Below are 14,624 nucleotides of genomic sequence, written 5' to 3' on the forward strand. Positions count from 1 at the left end.
AAAAAAAACTAGAAATCAAGGTAAATGCTAATTATGCTGTGAAAATTCAGTTTTTTATGTCCAATAATTAGCTTATTAACTATTTTGTTGTCACAGAGCATCGCACAGATTTCCTGGATACCCTCCAAGGTCCACACAGAATATCCGTATTCAGAGCCCATCTCTTCTGCCCATCATCCGACAGACTGTGTCCTTCTAATTTCTCCAAGCTGTCTGGATGCAGTGATGGGATACGCATTGTGCATCTCCTGAGTGACACCCTCTGATTGCTTTTAAAGCCAAGGATGCAATATGCTGATGCTAAATAAGCCTGGGGAGGTAAGTGACCGGGGCTGGGTGAGGTGGTGGGGAGATCACACACAGGCTGTGTTTAGGCATGGCTGTCTGAATTCACAGCTGAGAGCAGCTTGCTTCCCCTTCCTGCAGTCACATAATGTCTTCTATCCTCAGAGAAGGGGGCCTGTGACCACCTGGGCTCATTAGCTGCACAAGCTCCCCGCGGGGACACTAGGAAAAGGGCTCAAGATGTGAGCAGGCAAGAAGGGCTTTGTGGACTGTCAGATATGGTGTTTGTGTATAATGAAGAAGCGAAATACAGGATAAGAATGAATCTGGTTTTATTTTAAGGTAGTGATAATAAAGCAACCAATCATTTTTTAGTTTTCCTACATTAGAATACAAAACAATGGATTCTGGATAGGTACTAAAGCTTGATATATTGATTTCAGTAAGAATTCCTAATTTACAAATCTCTGGGCACCCTAGGACCTCTCAGCAAAAAATGTCAGATGGGTCACTAAAATGACCAGATATTCCTTCAGTGAATGCCAGCCCTAAAGCCTTAACTGCTTATGTACTGGAAGAGACTACCTAAAGAATTAACATATGGTATAGTAACACATATGGTATTTCCTTTGTAAAGCACAGTATGAACAATCATCACCTTTTGCTTTTCACAAAAAAATCAATTTCCATGCTTTGCCACAATTCTTTGCTCCTCATTCCAGCTCTTTCAGCCATTCACTCACCATTTGCCTCCTGCTAGTGACAACGGTGCACAATATCTCAAATATCACCCTATCCATTATTGACCTGAGCTTGGAACCATAAGGAAGATATTTTACTACAAGTATGAGCGTATATGTATCTTGTGAGTGGTTTGACATTGACTTCTCAGTAACTCCCAGGCTCACAACAGAAAAGCCCAAGGCTTCCAGGGTCAAAAAACCTAAACTCTAGGTGGTCGGAGCATTTACACAATATGTCGGTGGTTGCAGAGTCGGTGAGCAGCTATGGGTAAGCCTGGATTTCAGTTTTCATTTTTATCTGGCAGTGAAATTATCCTCTAATCCTCAGTATAGCCATGGTAAAATTGAGCCAATCTACAGTTGTCACCGACCTATGTTCTCTATAGGTTCTGATAAAGCATCCACTAGAGGAGACTCAAATAATGTATCTTGCTTCAAAGGCAAATTACAGACTGAAAACACAAATAGCTTGGCTTTAAGCCTCGCTCCGAGAATTCCATTAGGGCCAGACTGTGGATAGATTACAATCTCATGGACAGCACTAAAAGACTGTAGCAACATGAAAATGTTCTCATGCTATGACCACAAAGGCCACATCTGGACACTATGGGGCAATGGTAACCACTGAATCTGCTTTATAAGAATATAAGGGATCTATGGGACACAACAGCATTCTGGTAAATAGGTCACCCACACTGTAAAATATTATTATGGAAATATTGGTTCATCCGGAAACATGGCAGCTTCTAATCTGTATGGTACTTTTAAAAACAAAACTATTTTTCAAGTTCACCTTTAACATGAACCAATGGGCCCAATGTAACCTTCAACAAGGTATAAAACAACTATTCATTACCATGACACAAAACCGCTACTGAGCACTGGGTAAAATATTCTTGAGGACTTTTCAAAGCGGGGATACATAACTGTGCAGTTTGCAGGTTAAGGGAACACAGCTGCTATGTGTTCTGGAGCTGCAAAACTGCTTGTGGGTATTCAGACTTAAGTGCAGCTGCAGCCCAAATTTCCAAAGAAGTAAATTTTGGGAACTATGCTCTGATCCACCGCAACCTCAGCTGTGTGCAGAAAATCATTCCCAACGTCTCCCATTCACTTGAATGATAGAGGCTGGGATGGCATTTCTGGAGAGCATTGTGGCTTATCATGGGTCCAAAGGGTCCCTGTAAAAAAAAATACCATGACCTGCACAATCCACATCTAATATAGTGGGCCCTTTCTTAGGTCTCCTGTGCAATGGCATTATCTCCAGTTCCTGAGCTCCATCATGCAACTTTAATAAAGATCACATGGTTTGTTTCTGCCTATTTAAAGCATTATGTGGTTTACATAATTTGGGGTTTCAGAGGGTATGGCAACTTCAATTTGACAGACCCTGTCTGGTTGGCTTGCAGTGAGATAAGAATCCAAAAAGTATATTCAGCTTGTAGCACTGTAGCAGAAAGCAGAGCCAGTAGTTGTATGGTGAAGATATGTCTGAATCCTTGTATCAGTATAATAATTTAGAGCCAGGCAAAAGGTCTTTGAGAACAATACAAAGTCATAACACTAACATATAGCTCAGTATATGAAATAAAATAATATAATAACTGGTCCCCTTTAATCACACTGCTGTATTTGCCTGCATTGTCTAATAAAACACAAATTACAAACGGCAGCCTTGGATGGATCGTGTAATGAGGCTCGGGAGATATTTCTACCTCGTTTAATTCTTTGCTTCTTGTTTCATAACTGTGCTGAATATAAATGAAATACAAATTCCCTGTATGTACAATGCCTGATCTTCCTTCATCTGAATATATTGCCCCTGGTCTTGTAACAGGACCAAGTCATGAGAAGTCTTTGGCTGCACAACCAGCAGCAGTTGCTGATTAAACCTTGTTGTGGCTACATAGAGGATCTGGCAGTGGAGTGCAAATGATCATTGTACCATAAACCTGGAAGTGATGCTGGAAATCACACTGCAGGACCATTAAGCAGAAAGCAGTTTGCTGAGCATATATATTTCCTGCCATTGGCTGACAGACAAATGCAGCTACAATGATTGTCATTAAAACAATGCGTTGTTCCATTGAGGAAAGAGACAGACGGCCTTATGGTTTAAAGGGCCTGCAATAAGAACTGTCTGTTATCCCCTAAAAGGAACCTAAAGCCTTTCCTCCTCTCCCCCTGTATCACTGTCTGTATTAGTCTGTCATTTGCAACCCCTATTTAATGTACAGCGCTGCGTAATATGTTGGCGCTATATAAATCCGGTTTATTAATATTAATAATAATAAAAATTTTAAAGCCAGATGCCAAATCTGTTGACTTCCGTGGGATAATTACCATTTTTTGTTCTAAGGTGCAGGCTAGTGGAATATTGGCTATTTTAGGCTCAAGAGTATCCCTTGCTCTAAGGAGCTTAAAATCTAATGGCCTACCATGGCCACAGACACACACTTGCAGCTCTGGGGCCAATAGTGTGGAGAATGGCCAACCTACCAAAATTTTTAGCAACAGCTTTAGATTTTGTAGCAGTAAATGGTGATTATAGGAAAGAAAGAAGAGGCAGGACACGTAACTATTTAGCCGCTCTGTCCTCCTGCCCGCTAGTCATTGCCGAGAAGCCCTGCTCCAAAAATACTGGAATCAAAATGGGTGAGATTTTGGAAGCATCAGTCACTATAATGGCAGCCCTGCCAGATGAACATAGTTCTTCTCTTTGCTGCCTTGCTGTTTGAGTTGAGTGACTTGGTGCTTGCACAGGGCGTAGGACTCTCTACCTACCTATGTGATTGTGCTGCTTGCCTTAGTGGTTAATCATCAACCACCAGCTCATTACATGAGAGGAAGTGGGTTGAGTCTTCATCCATACCCAAAAGCAACAAGGTTTTAATTTTCTCATTGGAAGTCTTAAGCTGCGTACACACTTCCAATTTTTGGCGTTGGAAAGGATCTTTCACGATCCTTTCCAACGACAAGGGAGTGCACGATGCATGAACGGTGCTGTACATACAGCACCTTTCATGCTCTATGGAGAGGGGAGGGGGAGAGCGACGGAGCTGCACCCTGCTGCTCGCTCTCCCCTTCCCTTTCATTAGGATCGGCTGTCGTCCATCGTCCGTGGATCCGGCAGGTCGGTCGTCCGGACGATGGACGACACCGACTGTACACACAGTAACACATTAAACAGTAATATAATCCTTTAGGAATATCATGCTGTGCAGTCCATATCCGAACCTGTAGACTCCAGATAGGGTTATCAGCTGATAAAGTGATAAAGATGGAAGCTAGGAGCATAAGGGGAGTATAAGGGGGTTGTGTGGGGGCTTTTCTAGAGACTTTGTTACTTTGCCCAGTGTGCACACACTTTTGTTGTCAAAATAAGTGCTTTCATTGTATTCACTTTTTGAGCATAGATCTAAATTTAGATGTTAAGTAACAGGAAGCTGCAAGTTAGAACCGCACTGTATTCATCATCCCTCTAAAAAGGGAAGACTGCTTGATACAAAACCCATGTGACCAGTTATATAGAAGTTTCATGGTGTCATTTAGGTTTTTTTTGGTGGCTTCCTTCCATGTCTATAGGTCAGTGATGGAATGCACGGGGAGCCGTGTGTCACTCAAAGGGGAAGAAACTTCCCCCTAAGTGATGTCATGATGCCAGAACCCTCCCACTCCAGGGACACAACCTGCCCACAGCCCTGAGTCTGTGATCCATACAGAGGACATTGTCTGCGGCTCTGGGCAGTGCACCGGCCAGAGCCACGGACCACCGGTTGGCGACTGCTGCTCTAAAGGCATCCTCTTCACTGCTGGCTTAATGGAGGACTTCTAAGAAGACACCAAACATATTCAGCCATTGGATGGCCACTGACGATGTGACCCATTGCATAAGCAGACGTTAAGTTGTCTCCGGTAGCTGGCTTGGAGACGCACACAGCTCCTGGCTCTATGTTACATGGCACATGCGCTGTACAGTGCAGAGCTATGTAAATCAAAAGCCACCAGGAGCCAGGGCTTTATTTTTTTGACAACAGCAACATTTCCTCATTTGGCAATTAGCTTTACCTCCTGGTAACTTTTTTTTTTATTTAGGTCTGCTTTAGGGAAAACATTCTAATCCGATAAACCAAATGATATAACAAACATAATTGCTAAATAAGCCATTTTGTAAATGAATGTCATCAATGGTGAAATATTCCAACCTGTAGCCAGCTATGGTTTTCTAAAACTACCATTCTGTAAAGCCATCCCAAACATGGCTAAGGGGGGTCCTGTACACTGCATATAAATCTATAAAATTTCTCAATCCCTTATCAAGTCATTTTCTCCTATTACAACACTGGGACTGGTCATGTACCAGACCTCCTACTTTCTGCACAGGAAATGACTGGAATACATGTGTCAGTTTCAATGGAACGGCCTCGGGCAATACTGAATATTCATTTGCTGAAACCTATGCACATACCTTAGCTAAATAAAGTTTACTTTTAACTCAAACAGAAGCTGAACTTTAATGTAGATTATGCCTGCTTTTGGTTTATCAATTTGAAGGAAAGCCATTTCACTCAGCTTGCTAAAAGCCTCTCAATGGCGTGTTAAAGCTGGCCAAAAGGTGGGCTTATTTTTGGGAAGATTTGCTGAAAATTCAAAGATTATTCTTTATTTCAATGAATAATAAAACATGTAAACATTATTTGGGTGGTCTAATAGTTCATTTATTCATAGTGTTTTTGTCAAGTCATTTGGATCAGCACCCAATGATTTCCCATCAGTCCATGCATGTTTTTTTTATATTGATGATTTATGTTGAGGTCAACTTGTAATTTAAAATCAGAGGTTACCAAGATGTCAGTATGGCCTTAGTGACACGGTGGGCTGATTTATTAAAGGGATTGAAGCCTTTAGCTAAGTGAATGGGGTGATAGTTCACTTTGCAAGGAATTCCCAATCACATGCAAAGAAATCTAAACACCTCAGATATTTCCTTGCACATTATTGTATGGTTGAATCAAGCAGAACTTTATCTCATTTGCTAAGCTAAGTAAAATTTCTCTTGCAAGGGGATATTACACTTTGCTAAGAACATCATATATTCCTTTAGTACATCACTCCTAGTATGTGCATTAATGATAGCACAGCCTCCTGTACTAGTAATACAACTGACAGGGAATGAGCAAGTGTCAGCAACAACCTGAATTCTGGACCATGAAATGTACCATGCTTCCTGTATAACACCTTCTTATCCTTCTCCACACTAGTAGTGTTGTTGTGTAACTCCTCGCAGCACTTTTACTTTTCACATACTGGGATGAGTTCCCTTTGAAATGAATTAGCTAGTTTCTATTTATAAGGAATCTTCCAGTAACATCCTAACTCACTTAATTCCTATAAAATGTGTCATATTTCCCAAACTAAATAAAAACAGCTGGGCCAAAAGAATCTTGGCTGCGGTAAATACCAACCATGTGACTCAGCAAAGTCACTTGCTGCATGCAACCTCTGTTGCAATCAACCAGAATGATGGGGCTTCTATCACAGGACAAGATTGATAGTTTAGCACTCAGCAGGAGAATGCTGAGCAGCAAGTCTTCTGGTATCAGTATAAGTATTATGATGGCCTTATTTTCACCAGGGACATTTAACTGTATTTTTTCTGTGTGATACCCATGAACAGTTGTCATTTATTGTTCATTTTTTTTCTGTGTCCCTTACTCTTGGCCTGTCCTTCAGGGAGCAATTCGACACGCAGGAACATCATGGCTGCTCTCAGGCTAAGGTGTTAAGAGATCTTCCATTAAAATGGAGGGTCTGCTTGGAATTGAGGGCCCCCTCCCCAAATCACCATTGGCAAAAAATGTACCTGCAAGGTGTAAAAGGTAGAATTGTGCTCACCTTACTCCTGTTTTCTTTTGAAAAGAATGACATTGCCATCCTTCTGGGAGGATTCCTGTTGGATGCAGAGCAGCCGAATTCTTGTGAGAAGACACTACTGGAATGGACCAGATGGCTTTACCAGTTTACCAATTAGTTATACTCGCCAAGTGTTTATTCCTTTTGTATGTTTTACCAGTTGGGAAGCCTGATTACCACCTCTCAGCCATAGGTATAATAATATTATTGCTAAAGCTGTAATTTACTACTAATCTATATGACCCCCCAGCTTCCAAATATGCTGGCATTATCCTAATTCCCTGTTTAACCACTGTTTTACTGAAGGCTACTAGGTAACAAAAAACATTCAAGAGCAAATAAAGAGGAGGGGGCATCCCAGGCATTGGAAATGATAAATTTGTTTGTGAAGGCTTAGGTTAGTTTCCAGAGACAAAAGTACCTAGTTAAACATTCACTTATATCAGCTTGTTTTATCAGCGTGACCTGCTGCAACCTCTTCCAACACTCTGTATTACCACCTCCTTCTATCTCTATAAAGGTACTTAAACCTTTACCCAGACAGTGAATCTCTTTGACTGTAATAATTTGAATTCTGACAGCAAAATAAAACACATGGAGGTTTATGGGAGGGAAAGAGAGCCAACATCATTGAGTAACCCTGTTTGATGACCTGCTGAGTTATCGATATGAAGTCGTAGGACAGCAAGGATGATTTACAACAAATGGGAGAAAATTAATACAATGCCCTCATTTAGCAATTTGATCTTTTGCCTTATTTAAAAGAAGAATACATAAATAAATACTCTAATACTATATTTCTTCCAGCTTTGTGCCCCAGTGGCATATGTAAATGATGGTAACAATAATCTGAGTATCACTGGTATTTCTACCCAAGAATGAAAACTAAGATTTACTTTTCTAGCAATAGCCAAAATTTATGAGCCAAATGACTTTGACTAGGCTGTTGATACTATAGATGATATCTTAGGGCTATGTTAAGACCCGTGGTGGAACCAGGTAGTTTTGTGTGGCTCCTGGAGGCTGACACCTTTGCCAGCAGCTCAAATCCCTGCATGGTTGTACTGGTTCTTTGCACAGCTTTTGCACATTACATAGTGGGCAGCATTGGGTGGCACTAAACTGCTCACTGTCACCCCCATTCATTCTGAATGGACTGTGCAGAGGAGAAGCGGTTCAGGGGCATTTGAAAACAGTAACTGCACCACAGCCTCAGTGCCAAATTGATCATATCTTTTGGAATAATTCCCCTACTAATTATTTTGCAAAATTGCAACTATATATTTAGGCTGCAAGGTGAGAGGATGCAACAAGAGTTCAAGAGATGTAAGAGCCATCACCTGTACAGGTATCATGATTTAGACAATGTTCACACTGACCATGAGGTTGAGGTGTATTTACTGCTGCCTTATGCCAGGGAACCGCCAACCTCTTGGGGAGACGCTACATGTAGTGGCATCGTCTTAGAGAATGAATAGGGGTGGCATTGATCAGTACTAGCAACGCTCAGTGCAGATGCTGAAGAACCAGTACTGTAGTGATAGTGCATGAGCAGCTGGCAAGGTGGCAGTCGCGGGTAACTGTGCGGGATCGCTCACTCCCAAAGCCGGTCTAAACCTGCCCCTACATGAATTTCAAAGAACTGGACAAAGACCATAGGTAATGTCAGCTTTATCTTTTAGGAGGGAAAAGTTGACACGAGGAGTCAGTGCCTGTAGGTGCACTTAACATGGGAAAAATATAACTGACCCCAGGTCCACTCTTACAGTTCCATCTTTGGCATAAATGACCAAACCCATAATAATAAAACAGCATGGCAATGACTTAAAACACATTGTATACATAAAGGTTTAATATATTAAAATCAGGCAGTGAGGTGCGTAGGACTCATAAATACACAAATATAGACAAGGATTGTGCAACGGGGTCAAGCCCCACTCAGGGCAATAAACAAAAGTTCATTTCATGTAGTTTAATACTGCTTGGCATGAGAGTTTCATAGTGTTGCTAAGGGGTATTTGTGCAGAGAGCCGTACCAGATAGGCTTTCCTTCTGAGTGTCACACCAGTGTTGTAGGTAAAACAAAACGTGATGTCAAAAGGCAGTGCAAAATAGTTTGGTAAACAAAAGAAGCCTTATGAAAAATATATGAAAGAGCACAACAGCTCAATACTGTCCCTTCTGAATACTGCAACCTTTTGCTGTGTGATGGAAACAATGACCTCAATAGAGCACCATTTCCATCACAGTGAAGAGGATTTTTGCCATCTTTGTAGCACAAATAATCAGCTCACCAGATGCATGTTTATGTAATTCCTCATAAATTTTCTATTGTAGTGCACTCAACACTTGGTCCGTCTCTGATGTAATACACGTAATAATAAGACAGGTTCACGGTTCATAAGCTCAGTGAGACGAGTCTGTCCGAGGGTTGACACTTTTGTACCATTCACCTCTAGGACCTCATCTCCAACACGTAGGAGACCCGAGTAAAGCTTGGCTGTGTCATCATCACTCATTTCCTGTACATATAAACCTGCAGGAGCAAACAGAGGTGTCACATAATTAGGGGGCATAAAAAGAATACTGGGAGCATCAGTGCATCCCTGCAATACATGCACATTTCTCCATGTTTAATCACCCAGGCTGAACCCAAAATCAAACAGAATCTATTGCTCTTTGATTTTAATAATACNAGTTTGGATTTAGATGGGCTGTAAAGACACTGCAAAAAAGAAAATGCTTGGTGATTCCAGCAAAATTGCACTCAGATCCTAATTTCTATTTTTCAGTGACAAATTTTCAGTTCAAAAGGCAACAAATAAGAGATGTTAATTCTGAAGATTTATATATACTTAAAAGCAGAGGCAAGTCATCACATGACAATCTAGGCAGGAGCCCAGGGCCTGGTGAGTCCAAGGGTCCCCAGCTAAAACCCTCGCTCCTGCAGCAAGCCAGGGGCTGCACCTACTGGTCTTTACACATAGAGCATTGCATTTATGGGCAGTTGGTGACTGGCATGAGGGGCCAAGCCAGTAAAGTAAATACAAACAGGGTGGCCTTTCTGTGGCTTCTTGTGCCTAATGTAGTCCTTTCAGTGTCAAGAGGTAAGAAAATCAAAACTGCTACATTCTTCTGTTCCACAGGAGAGTGGCAAGTGCAGAAAGCAATACTACTTTGCTCATTTGGTCCCATTTACTGGGACTATTGAAGCCCCAATTTCAGGTAAGCCAGTTTTCTACCTGCTTCTCATAATTCAGTGTCTAAATGGGCAATCACCAGGCCCAGGCATTGCAATATGGCCTTTAGCTCTTCAAGAAATTAAGACTTTGACCCTGATTTATGAAAGCTCTCCAAGGCTGGAGAGAATACACTTTCAGAAGTGAACTGGGTGATCCAGCAAACCTGGAATGGATCTGGTCCAGGATTCAAAACATTTTAGCAAATAGAAAAGGATTTTTAAAAATCCATTCCATGGTTTCTGGATCACCCAGTTCAAGTGTATTCTCTCCAGCCTTGGAGAGCTTTCATGAATCAGGGCCTTTATGTGAAGCTTTAATGTGGGATAGGTGACAAGGTAAGTGCAGGAACCTTTTCATATACTTTACAAGGTAATTCCAAATGCATTAATCTGTACACAAAGTTGGTGCTTTAGTTTACTGGCAGCCTGTGAAATCCAAAACAGAGAGCCAAGACAACCAAGGGGAAAAATCATGTAGAGGAGATAAAGAAAAAATGAACTAAAATGGAGAAGAACTGTATATGATATATACAGAGATACAATGAAAAACAAACACAGAAGTTGGGTGTTAAAGGGAGTAACTCAATCACGAGTCCTGGTTATGGCAGGTCAGTGGCTAAGTAGTAAAACATAGGTAAACATGAAGTCCCAAGCATCTTTAGAAAAGGCAGCCATTATACTTATATTCTAACAATTACTCTTTTTACTAAAAAGGGAATATCTATATCACTCACCCGAGTCAGGCCTTCCATTTCCAGATGAAATCCTGAAAGCAAATGTGCCACTTTCTGGGCGCTGCAATTCTAAAAGTCGCGTACCATCTGGGTAAACTTCTGTTACTTTCCCCAAGACACGTGCCTTTCCAGGAGATCCGATATCTTCCACACTGAGGGCACGTCTGAGCAAAGAAAACAGCACATTAAATATGTATGATCTGGGTATAGTAATAGTCTGTCTCTTGGAGCTCATCAATGTTTCAGCCTAGTCCTTGCATAGCAGCCACCAGCTTTCCTTACTTTTTATAATGTCCAAATATTTATGATGACATCATTTAATGTATTATATAATGTGATCCATACCCAGGTGTATTAGAGACATAGCTTAGCTTGTAATACATAAAGGAAACAGGAGAATTGTTGATGCTCCTCTTTTGGGTTTTACCATTCTGATTGCATTTTATACATCATTTCAACTATGAGGTTCAGGTAAATGATTACAAAGCACGATCTGAAGCAAAAAGAAAATGTAAAGGAGGTCTGTTCTGACACCTTGGCAATGACCAGAAAGGCTCATGGTACCTGAACTGGTAAGTTCAGCTTCAGCAAGTGATTTTAAAGCTTCTATAATGGAACCTAATAGCTAAATCAGGGGTAGCCATGAAAAACTGCTAATAATCCAATAGATTAGGAAAAAGATGGTGTGTGATGTTTCCTTCCAGAGTGGGGAACAATTTCATGTCTGCATGTTTCCTCCAACGCTACCAGCAATCCGCCATCTTGGGGTATGAGCTTTCGGACAGGTTACCCGTTCAAATTATATTTAGGTAGGGTTGGTGTCATCCCTACTGCTTCCCTTCCCCCCCTCCCCCCCTACAGTATCATAAAATACGGAGTGCTTTTATGTATTGAATACTTTTTGTAGTTTATATTTCGCTAGAATAATATGACTGTGAAGTTTAGATGACACGTAATCAAGTTCATGGTAATTATAGCACTGTATGTTGTACATACAACAATGTATCTGTGTAATCTGCATTGCATAATATTGTCAGGCTCCCCCTTAGAATGATGTCACCCTCATACCTAGGAGCTGTGCTGACATCTGTAATGTACATGGCGGAGCGGTCTGATTTTCCCAGCAAGTTCTGCACAGAGGAGGCTTTTCTTGGTAAGTGAAATGGTGACATCTGGTGGTAAATGAAAAGACCGGAATATTAGAAATCTAAAATACACATTGTGTGCAACCCTTTCCACTAATATAGAGATTATATCATTATTAGCAGTGGCATATAAACTGCAATTCTACTTAAAGCGTCTGAAAATCACCATCATCCATACAGTGTAAGAAGCCGGTATTGGTATTAGTAAAGCAAGAGTTCTAATTATTATCTAAAAAAACACTGTATATGCAATTGTAAATATCTGCCACTCATACCTAGCAAAATTCAGTTCCAGTGCTCTCTTTTACCTGTATTTGAAAAACCAAAGTCCTTTACACTAATTGTACCCATGCAGTGGATGAACTTCTAATGACCTCCCATGCATCCTATAATCCTTTGAGTGTTTTACATGTGTTTAATGTCTAAGGACTGCAATGATTGGGCCCATACTATTATAATATAATGGTTTGTTAAAAGCTGTGCCTATAGGTATGTGATTATTGGCACAATGGGACTTTACAGGAAAATGCACCAAAAAGCAGCATATAAGACATTTTCCCAGTGTACTATAATGTGGTAATGGTAATGGGTTCTAGTAATCACGCTGGACTAGTAATATGTGATCTTGTTCCCCCAGTTAAATAGTCATTGGTAGTAATACTGGATTTATGTCCTCACCACAATGACTGGCACAGGAAGGAAAGCATCCATTGGTTCATGGGAACAGAATATACCTTCTTCAGATCTGCACAGCTTTGACATATTGAGTTGGAAAAGTGCAGATATATTGCTCCATGAAACGGGGAATCTGACATTCCCTCGAAAATTCCCTGGTGAAAATCAATTACTGCCATTAAACACATGAACCTGGAAGATTCCCATGAGGTAATGTCTGATTCTCTGTTTTATAAATAGAGCCTTATAGAGGACCCAGTTCAGTCTCTTATGGCCCCTGCGACACATGGCACTTTCATTCAATTAGAATGGCACCTTAATGTACAAATGCAGTAGGTGCCAACAGAAATAAACAATGCAGGCTCAGTTTTTGGTGCACTGCATCCATGCATTTGGTATTACAATGCAACTGTGGTCTAAGGGCCTGATAGTGAAGTGACTCATCTTAAGCTGAAACAGCAGACAGACAAGTTTGTGTGTTTCCATCAGTTAATACAATTAGGTAGGAAGTATATGTAATCTAATGCACTGTAGAGGCAATTAGACTTGTGGAGTTCCTATACTGTCAGGGCTCTCACTCTGATAAAATAAAGCCCTGCAGGCTTTGTTATATTTCCCATTTCCCTGTCTGTATTACCCTGAGCTTGCACATACTGCACCGAGCATTGCTAGACTGGCAGGCAGATGCCCACAGGGCTCTTCTTCTGCACGGAGTCCCTGGAGAATGTCAGGGGTGATATAGATGGGGCTCTCAGCAGAATGCTAATTACTAGAAGACTCAGAGAAATGTGCTGTAATTGGCATACGTAATGAGCTACATTTCCTGCTAAGCACCTAGTCATTTACAGATTTCTGAACTTGACTGTTGGTGTCACTGGGTAAAGCCTGTGTTGTAAATACTGAAAATCGAAAAGATTTATGTATACAGCCATTGGAAAATACAGTGCTAGTATAATTCTGGAAGATACCACAGGATATGTATGCAGACCACTAGCATCTAGCAGAATGCATTGCAGACAGTTTACAATATACAGTCATTATGCAAAAAAAAAACATGCTGAAAATAAAATAAATAATAATAAATAAAAAAATACCAATATAAAAGCATTTATTAAGCTCTGACCAAGAATCAAGGAGCTTCTTGGGAGAATGTTTTTAAACCAACATGCTGCAGTGTTGTACCACAGGCGCAACCACACTTCCATTCAAATAACTAGGAGTGGATGGGAACCATTTTGTACGTGTGTTTGTATATGGTTGTGTTGCAGTGGGATTACAGCACAGTTCCTAAAGGCGACATGTCACTTCTGGTTAAGCGGTTGCTTTTCTTCTTCATATGGAAGAATTGTACAACAAACACAAGGGGGATGCGTGCAAACCAGTTAACCTGCAGTGCAGTTTGCTGCTCCAGGCTGCATAGGCAGTTTGCTTGGTGCCTGGGAGCAACTTACAATGTGGTTCGCAACTGCCAGTAATAAACCAGCCTAAAGGCACACACACGTGCAATTTTCGCCGCTGGAAATGATCAGAGAATGGCAGGTGAACAAACTAGCACTGTACACACAGCACATGTTCTGTTGTTTCATGAAGAAGGGAAGGGGGGAGGATGAATGAGCAGAACTTCACTGTGCTCTCCTCCCTTGACTTGTATAATGGCCATTCCCAATTGGTCATTCATGAAACTAGCCATAATACAATCTGTTTTTTCTAAAAAAAAAAATAGACAACAAGAATCTGATTTGTGATACTCAGTGGTATCTCCCCCCCCCCCCGATGTCAGTTCAGTAATAGGTTGCTGGCTCCCACTCATCTGATCTAAGCAGATGTGATCCTCCAAATTCTCCATTCCCATGCCAATAGACATTAGTTGAAAGTATCCTGATTT

General features: G+C 41.0%; 2 protein-coding genes across 3 annotated transcripts in view; one reads left to right on the forward strand and one right to left on the reverse strand.

Annotated features, from left to right (window-relative positions):
- The window catches only part of STX6 (syntaxin 6), a 32,266-nt gene extending 31,985 nt beyond the window's left edge, over nucleotides 1-281 (forward strand). Inside the window, exon 8 of the mRNA XM_072419800.1 lies at nucleotides 97-281. Within this exon, the coding sequence (XP_072275901.1) occupies nucleotides 97-266 (170 nt within the window). The 3' untranslated portion in view covers nucleotides 267-281. The remainder of the gene's footprint in view (nucleotides 1-96) is intronic.
- An 8,493-nt stretch (nucleotides 282-8,774) lies between these two features.
- KIAA1614 (KIAA1614 ortholog) overlaps nucleotides 8,775-14,624 on the reverse strand; it is a 33,953-nt gene continuing 28,103 nt past the window's right edge. For both annotated transcript variants that reach the window (XM_072419802.1, XM_072419803.1), the window contains exons 8-10: nucleotides 11,988-12,091; nucleotides 10,920-11,083; nucleotides 8,775-9,480 (exon numbers count right to left, since the gene is read on the reverse strand). In XM_072419802.1, the coding sequence (XP_072275903.1) occupies nucleotides 9,287-9,480; nucleotides 10,920-11,083; nucleotides 11,988-12,091 (462 nt within the window). In that variant the 3' untranslated portion in view covers nucleotides 8,775-9,286. The remainder of the gene's footprint in view (nucleotides 9,481-10,919; nucleotides 11,084-11,987; nucleotides 12,092-14,624) is intronic.

The sequence above is a fragment of the Pyxicephalus adspersus genome, chromosome 8 (genome assembly GCF_032062135.1).
Source record: "Pyxicephalus adspersus chromosome 8, UCB_Pads_2.0, whole genome shotgun sequence".
Lineage (NCBI taxonomy): Eukaryota > Metazoa > Chordata > Amphibia > Anura > Pyxicephalidae > Pyxicephalus > Pyxicephalus adspersus.